This window comes from Vanessa cardui, chromosome 17 (genome assembly GCF_905220365.1).
Source record: "Vanessa cardui chromosome 17, ilVanCard2.1, whole genome shotgun sequence".
Lineage (NCBI taxonomy): Eukaryota > Metazoa > Arthropoda > Insecta > Lepidoptera > Nymphalidae > Vanessa > Vanessa cardui.
In genome coordinates, this window is record NC_061139.1 from 2,264,196 (window position 1) to 2,278,518 (window position 14,323).

At 31.8% G+C, this 14,323-nt stretch overlaps 1 protein-coding gene across 1 annotated transcript in view; it reads right to left on the bottom strand.

Moving 5' to 3' along the window:
* Positions 1-837: 837 nt before the first annotated feature.
* LOC124536983 (ski oncogene) overlaps positions 838-14,323 on the bottom strand; it is a 62,761-nt gene continuing 49,275 nt past the window's right edge. Inside the window, exon 2 of the mRNA XM_047113678.1 lies at positions 838-6,313. Coding sequence (XP_046969634.1) covers positions 5,798-6,313 — 516 coding nt within the window. The 3' untranslated portion in view covers positions 838-5,797. The remainder of the gene's footprint in view (positions 6,314-14,323) is intronic.

Genomic DNA, 14,323 nt, shown 5'->3' on the forward strand with positions numbered 1-14,323 from the left:
TCGCCAATAGACAATGACGCTGTAAGGAATATTAACTATTCCTTAGATTGCCAATGTGCCACCAACCTTGGGAACTAAGATGTTATGTCCCTTGTGCCTGGCTCACTCACCCTTCAGACCGGAACACAACAATACTGAGTACTGTTATTTGGCGGTAAACGGTATTTGGCGGTATTTGGTAACTGATGAGTGGGTGGTACCTACCCAGACGGGCTTGCACAAAGCCCTACCACCAAGAAATACTCTACTCTACGAATATACTCTTAAATTAGCTAACGAACTTCGAAGGAATACTAACTTAAAATTGTCTTTATATTTATTATGTTTCAATTACTAAGTAATTTAACAATATTATATTTGTATATTAATATTTTGCATTACATTTATTCATTCGAGATACTTTATATAACAACGAGATTAAGACGTAGGTACCTGTCGAAATCATCATTCGTTTGGCGTAAACAAAAAATATATTTGGGCGTTGAACTTTTAATTACAAACAAATGGACTATATATATATGAAAACATATTTTGTGACTCAGTGACGATTCTCTAAGGAATAACTGACAATGTCCATGAGCGAAGGTTATCAGCTACTATCATGTGGCCTATTTGGCAGTCTGCCTTCCTATTATTAATAAATAAAATGCCTTCTTATTTGGTGAAGTGTACTCCGTCATTTCATACCATAAACCCCTTCTGATTATTTGCATGATAAAACTGAAATTTTGATACTGTTGATATTAGACTATATAAGATGCCTACATCATTCTAAAAAACACACTTTTCTTCACTCAAAGTTGTTAATGTAAGGGAATTTAAATAAAGCACGCAGTATGAAAATGATTTCACTTTATTGCTCCACAAGGTACTCATAAGCTTTTCAAGTAAAACACACTTCGAAACCACAACGTTACGATAATGTGTGTGCATAACAGAACTTTAATTATATATAATTTCTTAACCTTCTAATTATCAGGTACAATACATTATACAATCTGTAGTTTTACTGATAAAAAAACGATGAAAGTAAATCCAAAAAACATAACCGGGAATGTTTCATTGGATTAAAACAATGTAGCAAAGTAATTCTGATATAAACACACACAGTTCATAAACTAGTTTCATTCTAAAACCGTCAAACAATACAGTCGCAAATAAAAATATAAAAAAAAAAAACAAACATTACATAGTAATTGTTAGAAAACGCCATCTGTTGATCGAGTCTGATAACTACTTTTTTCTTTTTTATTTTGTTTAAATTTCTATGTCGTTGCTACTATGTCGTTACAATAACAAAAGCAGTTTTAGTGATACGAATATAGAGATTTATCTTTTTGATCCACTTGATATATCAGACTTGTATTAGGCAAGAAATTTTATAACCTTCGAAAAAAATATAATTTGAAAAGGTCTAAATACTTTAATAAATATAAGTCTAATCGTTACATTGGCAAGAGAATAACGTCGTTGATATCTGACAGTTTTTTAAAACCAGGCCTAAGTCTTTCTGTGAGGACTTTATTTTAATTTACTACAAGCAAAAACGTTTCTAATTGTGACCAACGTGTAACTCACGAGGTCATAGGCGTGTGAAAATAATAACCTGTATAAAAATCTGAAGTTAAACAATTATCTGCTCAACTAAACCCAAAAATGTTGAGATTTATACATTATCATTTATGTTTAATGTTAGCAATGTAAACACTAACTTATCGTATCAGTTTTATAGCTGGACAAATGTTTAGGTTATATTTTAAGACCGCATTGTTAAAATAAAATATATTTTCATCGAATTCGATGATAAATTTTAATTTTGGGGGGCAGCCCGCAAAACTATTCTTAAGATAAAAAACAAATATATATCGAAATTATATTCATTTAGGATAATCCGAACACATTCGAAAAGAGAAAAAATACTTATAACGACATTAAACGTTTTTTATTGTGTTTATTAACAATGATAATTTCAAAAAGTTATTCAGTAAGATGTCACTAATTTGACTTAATTCATCATCAGATGGCGCTTTAAGTTAACATGACTAAGCAAGGTTTTACTTTAAAATATCATGATCACTTATTTTTTTTACAAATTGCCATTTACTTACATTCTCGATTAATAATACATTGATTGGCACAAGACTCAACGACATTCAGTTTAAATTTAAAAAAAAGAATAACAGATTATAGTAAAATAATACTTCATAGCTAAAAATGGTGTAAGATTGTTTCATTATTTAAATAGAAAAATATTTCATCTATTTGTACTCTTGAATTTTAATTTTATTTACAATTTAATGATACATAGAGCTTTATAATGAGTTATATTGATAAATTGCAATAGTTTTGCCGAAAGTATTTATCTGTTACATTTTATACAATAACCACATTTTATTAAACATTCTCATACAATGGCAATAAGTAAAAAATACTTTATGATCAAGGAATATAAAGTTAAGATCTACTGGTAATGTTACAGAATAGATGAAAATAATAATTTGGTAATATAATAAAATAAACTGCTCCATTGCGACTGTTTCTTTACTGAAGACGTACCATTTTTTAATATCATTCACACATTTGAGATCACAGGAGTATATTATACCCTGGCAAATCGCGCAAAACCCTGTCCAGGAAATCTTTTATCGTTTATATTTAAAAGACGAATACAATTGTACGATGTGTGATAGAACAAGATTTTATACTAATATTAACATAAGAAGTTTAAATAACCAACCAACAGATGGCGTTACTTTGATATTCGTAATTTGAACTTATTACGTTGATTTTCGCTAACTGAAATTTTGGTGGATAAAAGATTTCCTCGAGGGATTTCTTGCGCTTACTCTAGTATTAGGGTTATAACAGCCTTACAATCATTCACAATGTCATACCATATTAAGACGTAAGTATTATTTACATACAAACTCTCACTGCCTTCAAGTTAAAATTATACGATTCATCTAAAACTTTAAAATAAATATTACAACCTATGGAGTCTTTACAAAACAATAATTGTCACAATTTTTTATTTGGCCGTACAATTTTTTTTTTAAATTTAAATTCAAAATTATTTTACAAAGACCACAAATGGCATACAATTAGCACCATTTATATTTCTAAGACAAGACAGTGAGAGATATTGAAACTTTTCCATCGATCAAAATATACAACCTACGTAAGGATTAAAGCGTTAATTTTATAATATTGCAAATAAACTAAATGTTCAATTTTAAGGAGAAATTTTTACACTATGCTCTGTCAGATGAGACCATGAAATTGGTGATAGCCCAGCTTTGCTTTGTCCCACTAAGTGGGGGTTTTGAAAAGGAACACCAATATATTTTAAGTCTCAAGTAGCTTCAACCAGATTATGTTTTTTGTAAGATTTTTCCTTCTTTATCGTTAAACAAATATAAAGGTTTTATTTACTTGCAATTAAATTAATACTTTACATAAGATTAATTACAATGTATTAAAAAACCGCCGTGGAAATGGCTAAGCCATGGTATATAATTTGCAAAAAAAAAATTATACATTCATAATCATTCCATTTAAATAAAAGATAAAACTACATTTTAATAAACAGAAACGTAATTTTTGCCAATAAATAGTAAAATTATATTATATTTACAATTAATTACTACGTTAGCCAAGCCAAAATTATTTTAGCACCAAAATACGTGATCAACAAATGTACTGACAGAAAAGTTTCATGATTCAAACCTTATAATACACATACCGACATACAGTTGGTTTCTAATTAAATCTATTGTTTAAAATAAGTTATTATTACACTCGCCTGTAATAGGTGTCAACCTATTTGAAAAACATATTAAACAGTAAATGGTAATTTTATTTTCGAAAAGTCCCTGACTAGAGATACGATCTTATCTAGAACTGAATACCATATAACAACTATCTACAAAGTAACAGCACTCTGAAAGGAATAATATATATTAAAAAAAAAACATTGTGTCTACACATGTTTGAGCTTTGCCAAAATATAAAAAAGTCACTTCCGAAAAGTGAAATCTTATTTCACATTTTTAAATCTAAATCCGGTACAAACTGCCGGTAACCAAATTGGCGCCAAACCGCCATTAATGAACATTACAAATCGAAAATTTGATTCGATAATTTTCACAGATATTCCATTATTCGAAATCGTTTCAATATTTTTTTCATGTTCACAATTTAACTGATTAAGAATAAAGGGAATATTAAAAAAATCATAGATTATATATATACATATATCACCACAATAATTACATGTGTGTAAGGCTTCTATAAACTGCTAAGAAAATCACAAGTTGCATACAGCAACGACAAAAAAATTTACGTTTTACGTACAAAATGGTTTGCTCAGTCGCAGAAATTAAAAAAAATGCACACTTACTGGCGAAGGCTATGAAATCTATAATTTTATACACAGGTATATCTGGTTAAAAAACGTCAAAGTAATGTAGAAAATGCTAATAAAACCGTCATCTTTATTGACGTACAAATATTTTTAATTGTGATGACAAGAACGAGACTATGATCTAACTTTATTATGCCGAAATTCGTACAATCTATTTCTTCGCAAAAAATATATCAGGTATAAATTCTAAATAGACAGAGATATCATTACCTAGAATAATCAGGCAGTGACAATTCACACTGTTTCATTTTCAAATTATTGCTCCAAAGTACATACTCAAAATTATTAAATGAAAATTTGCTTACAATTTCCTTATCAGCCAAATTTTTTTTTATATACAATGAGGTAGAACGTGGGGTATAACCCTTATATTATGACAGATTTTAGAATAAACGTATTCTAAGCGATTTTATACTAGTTTTCTTGTATAGGATTACATAAATTTTAGGCCGATCTGCATTTGCTTTATCGACTTGAATTTTGATAATTTCTAATTAATAACGCTGCAAGAATAGCTTAATAATATAACAATAATATCGTACTATCGTTTGTTATAACAATGTCAAACCAAATAAAATGTTTAACAAAAGTCGCTTGCCACGAAGGTTTTCATATCATTGTTTTTTTTTTTTACCGACCTCCAGATTTATTTTGTCATAATGTATGTGTGAATGCAATAGGTATGTAAATTGCAAGAGTTCTATTATAAACTGTTATTTGGTATAGCTGAGGTTTTTTATACAGAGTTATTTGTCGAATAAATTGGATTTGTAACTTTCTAAATCTAACACGTTGTAAGGTCTATGGTCGAAATGATAACAAGGAACAAAAGAGGTTTAATATATTATAAACTGTAGATATCGTAAATCTTAAAAATAACCCTGTATAAATTATGCTTATGGTTATAGGCTATAAAACTATTATTTATTATATTATTATGTGAGTATTACATTATATTGAAAAGCACAGATGAGGTTATACAAAAGGTAACAGCAGTACCTTCAGAATGGCACACATTGAAAGAGTCTACAAGAAAAAACTGTAAATTATGTAAAAAAAAATCCTATTATTCAATAATCTGTACTTCATGTGAATATGTACATGCTTATCAAGCAGCTATTTTGTTTATAATCTATACATTATCAGTGATGTTTCCTTATCAATTGAAATAGTGAATGCGTGAACTTCGCAAGTCGGTCACAGATCATGTTTACATCAATGATTGAAAAAGTTTAAAACGTAGGCTTATTACGCGCGATCGCACGTTACCGAACGATAACGAATGTCTGATCGTTCACTTTGTACTAAGGAGACGCATTGTCTTAACGTTCACCACTCTCACTTGAAGCGAAGCCTCACGATCACTCGCGTTGGTCAACACGGCGGATTCTCGGCTTCCTCCGTTGGCGACGAATTCGGCTCAGGTTTTTCTTCTCTTTTCTCCTCGACCGCTTGCTCTCGTCGTTCTAATTCTCTCTCTCTTTCCTCGAGTCTTGCTTCGCGACGAGCTAACTCCGCTTCTCTTTCGTCGAGCTGTCGTTCTCTTTCGGACAGTCTCGCCTCTGCGTCTAACAGCCGGGCGGTCAGTTCAGGATCTGACGGTGGAGGGGACGTAGATGACGTCACATCGTCCACGGGAGGTGTAAGGGGTTTTAAAGCTACATTCGGCTGGAAGTCCTGTTCGAACCTCGTGCAGTCAGCAACACGGACAACTCTCTCTGGATGCTGAAGTTCTGGTTCCCTCTTCCCCCACGGCCTGAAGGCTGGTACTGTTCTGTACCGTAAATGTGCATACGGATCTAAGTAAATCGCATAGCTGTAGTCTTCGCCCCTTGCTTTCTTCGGGGGAGATTCCGCCGGTTCTGGCTTGCAGACTACTGTTTCCACTACCTGAAATTGAGAATAATCTTATTAATAACTTTATATTCAATAGGATATACTATTATATAACTTAAAAACAAAAACATATAAGACCACAATAGTTTCAGCAATTCTATTGATTGTGATATATGTAACTGTAATTGACGATGTCAGATCAAGAAGAACTGTCAATGTATGGTATGCTGGTATTTTGTATCGAACAAGTTATTCTACCGCCAAATATCATTACTCAGTATTGTTGTGTTCCGGTCTGAAAGGTGAATGAGCCAATGTAACTACAGGCACAAGGGACATAACATCTTAGTTCCCAATGTTGGTGGCACATTGACGATGTAAGGAATAGTTAATATTTCTTATAGCGTCATTGTCTATGGGTGATGGTGGCCATTTACCATCAGGTGGCTCGTATGCTCGTCCGTCAACCTATATAAAAAAAATGAACAACGTGCTTTCCAGAATGAAATGTTGCCAGCATCTTAACTCTACCTCTATCTCAACATATTTTAATCTTCAAACATGAAATTTAAAGATTAATAATTATTTTAGGAGTGGTTCGTTATTCCTTACGAATAATATAACATATATAGTTCGCATACAAAGACGTCGTTATCAACTTTCTTTATCCGCTGACGTCAATTGGGCTACGTTTATTAGTAAACACAATACTTAAAATGCACGCCCTTCTTTCGAGATAAGAAAGAAGCAACTCATTAATGTACCCTCACAATCGTAAGATCAAGACGGACTCAGTTTGAACCGAGTAATGAAAGTTTTAAGATTATCGTTACAATAGAAGAAAATTTTCCATTATCTCCGTCATCAGCTAAGCTCGTGACGCAATAAGTTTAAGCAGGAATAAGGTCACTTTCTAACTCGAGAATATCCGAGAACCTTTCGTTCAACGTTCTCAAAGCAGTCTTAAAATCACACCCGTCTTACGTAATGCAGGTGAGGGGCCTGAGGTTGGGGAGGGAGGGGTGCAGACGCGTCATTGTGAGCTTAACGGGAGGGTGAAGGGGGTTAGCATGTAGGTCGCGGCCCGCAGACGACCCCCAGACGAGACCTCACCCTGCCCTGCAATGACGCGCAAGCCCAAACACTTCTCAAACGAGCCACCGTTTCTATTTTAGATGGCTCGAAAGTCGAAACCACTCGATTGACGCTTAATTTCCTTTACATAAACAATAAACAAATTTTACAAATCGGTAACGGGATGTGTGTTTCCTGTTTTGAACTATTATCATTCTTACGTTGAACACTTGTGAAATTTTATTTTTATGTTGAATTAACTAATGTAAATAAACACAAGGAATTGTTTTAATAATAAACGTTTATTTATTTCTAATTATCTTATTATCGTATGTATGTTTATAAATATGATCTTAATTATATCAATAAAATTAATAATAATTTATATAAAATAAAAAGTTTACTTTTAACATAAATAAAAAAGTATAATGTCATGTTAATCGATTTTAACCGCATATGTGTGTGTGTGAGAGTAAATGAATAAATAATTTGTGCAAATTAACTTTATCTCTTAAATCAACAGATAAAAAAAATAGATAAAATGAACGCTACTAAAGTATGAAAGAATAAAACATGGCGAGCTGGTGGTGAATATGAGATAGGTTTCAACATAGTTCCAACTATCGCTCCCTACATTGCGTTCGTTGTTTGAGGCAAGGGAGGAGGTCAATGGGGGTCAAAGGAGAGTGCGGGTACTCCCACACAGAGCGGCCTACTTACAAGCAATTTTGCAACTGTATTTGAGCACGTGCCTATGTTTTCGTCTTGTAAACAACCTAAGATGAAACAAACATGAATCTCGTAAATTAAAAAGCGTAAAGCTTACGTTATTTATAATTTGGGATAGACAATGCCTACCAATAAATTTATAGTATTACAATAGGCGAAATATATTTTTTATATTGCAACAATTTCAGCGTCTTATAAAATAAAATCAATATTAATACCTATCTAATTCGTAACCTCGTCCTTATCTCTCATTTTTATAACGACGTAAATAACAAATGTACATAATAAGTCGCAAAATATGCAATGTAATGGCCAATGATAAAAAATAGTTTTATCATGGTATAGCATCAATTACGATTGTCGTTATCATTTAATTTGAATAACATCGATACAACAAAGAAGCGTGGCTTATCGGCTTTGCAAAGATAAAAAAAAATGACAAAGAAATTAAAAATCAATAAATGATATTCATTATTTAAGAGTATTTATTGATTTATTAATCTTAGATAAAATAAGGTTTAACTGGTTACTAATTTGTGTATATACTTTAATAACATATTATAAGGAGAATTAGTGTGACTTTCCGAACGTCCTACGTCAAGCTGTCAGATGGCTTTTAAATTCATTCACTTTTTAGCGGGAAACAGCGCGAAATACTCTCAGGTGTATCATTGTTATATTGTTCTTGCAATAATGTTAGAAAAACAGAAATTGATTGAAATATTTTGTTGTTAATAATTATTATTTTATATCTTTACAATGAATTCGTTAAAAGTATTTTTTTTAATAATATAATAAATATAACATAGTAGTTATGTATAGACTGTGGAGAATATAGATGGTAAAATTAACTTCAAGTCGACGTGGAATAGACGAAACATTTTGATGTCCATTACTGAAGAAACTGGCGACGGCTTATAAACATTTCATAGGGTTTTCACTCGTTTCTAAAATATCGAAACGTTAACATCGAAAATTAACAACTATTATTATTAAAATTAATAATAATAGTTGTTAATGTCATTACTATAACATTTACATTGTTGCGGTTCGAAGAGTAAGTTAGTATTAAAAAGGCACATAATATTTAAGATCGTTTCATTGACTTAATATTTCTTTAAACTGGTAAATAAACAACAAAAGTCTATAGGCGAAGGTCACCAGACACAAGTGTAATAAAAAAAATTAAAGCTGTATGAAAAATTAGTTTCACACTAAGCTCACCAAAAGAAATAATTATAGTAATTATAAAAAATTTAATTTAAAAAACTTCGGCGACATTTTAACAATATAGAATATTTAGTTGATAAAACTTTATAAATTAATACGCCATTTTGTTGTAACTAGCAACCCTACGGCAGCCATCAATGAACACGCGTTTGTTTTGACAGTGCACGAAATGGCGCGAATTCTTGCAGTGTTCTCTGCACATCGTCGGTTACTTAATTAAAACTTTGTTGATTTTATTCATTATAGTATAGTATTGCGTAGCCAGACGTTGTTATAATCTATAGATAGATGTTCTTAATTAGACTTATCTCATTATAAATGACGACGCCATTACAATTTTATGACTTTCGTCTACCACGTAATGCTGGTGTTACACGTGGTGCAGAACTTTTTATTAGAAAAAAAAATCGTCGTTAGTAAAGAATTAAGTGATCATTTGGTCATGGAAGTACTTTAGTGATTAGAATTTGTAACACATTTTAAACGATTTATGAGGTTGAAAAATTATTTAGGTTAAGTGGCATTCGAAATGTGGTTTTTAGTGTGACGGAACTGTAAAATAATTGTGTTTTATGTCTGTCGAAGACAAGGAACAGTCATCTATGTTTTTTAAACATAAAAACCTTTTTTAATTATAAAAAAAAAAGTATATTGGACGTAGTAATTATGTCTAGTTATACGGAACACCCAATTCATCGAATTATCGATCGCAAAAAAATATATGAGACCTTGATGGAAGAAATATCTATCATATCTACCTACATATTAATACACAAACATTTAATTGAATTATATAATATATTGAAAAAATCATGTATATCGAATAGTCTCCGTACAGTCTGTAAGCTGATAATGTGTCTGATTGTGATAGCCTTATCATTGTTTTGCAGACATTATCATTGTTCACCTTCATTTGGCATTGATAAATAAATTTTCATTTTGATTAAAAAAAAGTTACATTCTCCTCTTTTAAATAATAATATTAACGAGTATTTTAATGAGTAAATTTTTACATTATGTATTGCTTTCTCATTGACAGTAATATTGGTGAAGAAAATTTAACTAAGATCTTTTTGTAAATGTTTTAAGTAAATTATTATCAGCGCCTACTTTATATAAAACGAGGTTCCACGCCCAGACAGCGTTAGCTCCAGTGCCGGGGTCGGCTCGATATAAATATCTATTACGCAAGCCGCCGACGCATCGCCCCCTTGAGGGGGCAGACGCCTCCCTCAAAGCACCCTGTAACGACCAAGGTCAATCACCAGAGAAAATATATAGATACGAAAATAAACCTTACAAAACTACTCCTAGATACTAATATCCCCTGAAAAGCAATGTCGCCAAATTTCATACAAAGCTGCGACCTATTTGTATAAGGCGGAGGACCAAATTCCTCTGTGAGGGCACTGGGTGTGCGCCGTAGTATTTTCTGTAGTATAACCCTGAAGCAATCCATGAGTTTCAGCCTCGCTACATGAATTATGTATGGGGCCGCTCATTTAGTTGGCTAACTATTTGAAAACAAAACCAGGCGTTTGGCAAGTCCACACGATATTGATTATGGTATACTCAAACTTTATGGGAGATTTTCACATCTATACTAATATTATAACTTTGAAACCCTGTCTGATACAATTTCAAGCCTGAATCACTGAATCGAATGTAAAGAAATTTTGTATGAAGCAAGGTTGTTACGGAAGCACAAAGAACTTAAACAATTAACATTTGGACAAAGTGGCAGATGAAAACTATACCTTTATATATCAAGATCAATTACAGAAATCAAAACCAAAATCTTTTTTTTTTGAGTTATGTAAATCCATTAAATTAAAATAGGTCATATCTGCAGCATATCAAATTACCTTTAGGCTAAATTAAGGTAGATCCCATGTAAGACAGATAACCCTGAGGCAGACCCTGGAGGCGATGGCGGAATAAGATAAGACTCCTTTAAGACAAATTGGTTATTCGTATCTATAGGCTGCGTGGTTAACTGGCTTTTCCTGAGACTTGGGACAACATGGGGTAGTAAGACTCGAGTTAATATTCTCTTAATCGAATATAATGATATTTTTGATTAGTTAAAAACTGTATATGTACAAAAATTAAGATAGATATTTTCGAATAAATCCAGCACCTTAATAATAAGTCACCGTAACGGAAGTTACTGAAATGCCATAGATAATGGGGAATCAAGATACGCCTGTCGCTTAGTTATTTGTCTTTGCTCTGCTTCATTCATTGCCTCTTCATGGGAATCGATCTGCCGTGAACAAATTACCGTAAGACCACAAAGAAAATAAAGTACCTTGCCATCTATGAGCCATAACAAACTCGTTATATAAACACGCGCAACTACAGAACAATAGCAATTAATTAACTTTCTATAGAAGCATTTCTCCCTTCCTCCATTGAGATGAAGTCTATTCTAATTAATATTATAAGAGCAACCATCATCCAATCATCATTATATTTTGGCTATACATTGTTACGGATACAAAATAGGCCATGGGATACCTAACGCCCTCTCCACACGTGGAAAGGAATCTACTATTTAAGTTTCTAAGCCTATGGATATATTAAAAAAAAATCAACAACGATTCTATTTTAAGAAATATTTCGAATCAAAACAAAGGAATCGATGGATTTATGTGATCTTCAGATCAAGGTATTATGTTCCTGGAATCGATCAGCGTGGGTATGAAACAGGAGAGGCGATGGAAGCGAAAATTACAATCATTAAACGTGCCCATACAATTATATGCACATTATATACGTTTTACAAGGAAATTCTGCACTACCCTATACTCTGAGTGCAATTTTTCGAAGACCATTAAAAATATGAGTACGCTTTTGCCTCGTATGTAATTGTTTTTAAATATAGGTTTGTATTTAATCTGCTCTGTGTAAGAGCTTGTTTTATTGGATATGAGACTGGATGGCTCTTATATGCTCTATGTTTGTGACTGGAATAGATTGGACACTGTTGATAGATCACGACCACACGTAATCATTCGGATTTAAACCACCGCGAAACGTGTTTGAATATTTGTATGATACAGTCATAATCAGTTACAAGATTGATGCGATTTCTTGAAACACGTTTAGGATAATTGTGTTACACGGTACGAGACCTTTTCTCTATAAGGGAGTAATATTGACCACAAGTACGAATCATTATATAGACTATAATCAGAAGGGAATAACAGGAGGATGCAATTTGATTGTTCGTCTTTCTCATACTTTTATGTATAACTAGGGATTGGCATGAAATAATTACGAATATCACACATACTATATGTTGTATGTTTTATACAGTTTTTAATTTATTTGAAGAAGACGTAACAAGCGGATATCCTATGATCACAATTACACAAAAACCATTTCAAAGTAACAATTGACAATCTATACCAAATTATGAATGAGAAGATTTTTTTTGGAATGCCAAATAAAAAAAAAGAATAAACTATATAGTATAGTAAAGTAGCAAAGCCCCTATTTAAGTAATTACTAATTTTCCAATGCTAGTGGAGATGATAAAAGCATCAGACCAGGATCGAACTAGCGTCTTTACTAGTACCTAGTACTTAAACATTGGTCTGTGCTATACCAAAAGTAGTAGCAGGATTATAGTAAATTTTACTATATAATATAACAATAATAAAATATATATTATAGTAATTGAAATTTTTAAAACACAATCCAATATACCTTCTGTAAAATCTATAACCTACAAGGGACCTGCCAAATTTCGAATTTGTAGGTGCGTGGGATTTCGTTTCTATATATATATAAAGATTATTACTTTTTCTCGCTTGAATTTTTGTTCACGTATTTTATAAGACGTCAATGCGCAACCTATAAGATATTATATCCCTCGCTCCTTTAATTGGCTCACTGGCTATCTACATAGTAACCGAAACAAAGAAGCGGATGAATATCTAGCGAGTGGGTAGTTCCCGACGTACAAAAAGCCTATTAGCGGTAAAAATACCTACTCCTACACCATACTATTTATATATAAGAATTTCTCTGTGAATAATGGAACGTTATAAGATTTGAAGAGCTGTGTACGATTTAAAAATCGAACTATGAGTAAAAATTTTTTTTTTTTTTTAATTAAAATGTTTTGGAACTATGTCATTGTGATATCACAATAGTTTTAATGTTTTTAATGCACAAAGGATTTTAAGTAACGTGTGAAAGAGTTGGCCTTAACACGTATTGCGCTTATCGCTCCGTAAATCTTTCTATACAAGTACGTCTAACTGTATCAATTACATTCAAAATAGTACCTACAAACAGCCTTACATATTAATTTTGTTCAGTTAAACATTGATTTGTCTCTTTCTATCATTATTGATTATATATTTAAAAGGAGAAGACACAGCTTATATGTATAACGTTTTGTAATCGAAAACGATATCAATAAAAAATAGTAACTTAATGCTCGTGATAAAACGTAAATCGGAACGCATTCGAAATTTAAAAAAATATTTAGCTCCACTTTTATTGATTGAAAAGAGGTTTTATTTAAATATTGTCTACTATGGGAATATACGATTTCAGTAGCAATAATGTTTGTTTCAAATTGTTTCGTGTATAGATAACCAAAGTGTAGGCAATTTTTATTATCTTTTCTTTTATTAAAAGGGTCACTTTACTTCCCACACTATCGAGCTGTGCATTGTGGAACTCGATGATCCATATAGGATAGACACGTCACACCAAACACTCCTTAGTACTTCCTACACACGTGTAACAACTCCATCGAGGATACGGTCAGCATGTTAAGTTAAAATAAGTTTAGAAAAAAAATGTATACAATATGATAATTAGCTAAATGGCCTACTATAAATCATTTTAATATTGTTTATGTTTAAATTTCCATAGATAACATAGATAATTACTATATTTGTCAGACTAGGCATAAAAAGTAGCCTGAATTGGTAAAATTTAATTTAGTAGTTTTTGCATGAAAGAAATACAGACAGATATATCGACAGTTAAATGACTGTATGATTCGTA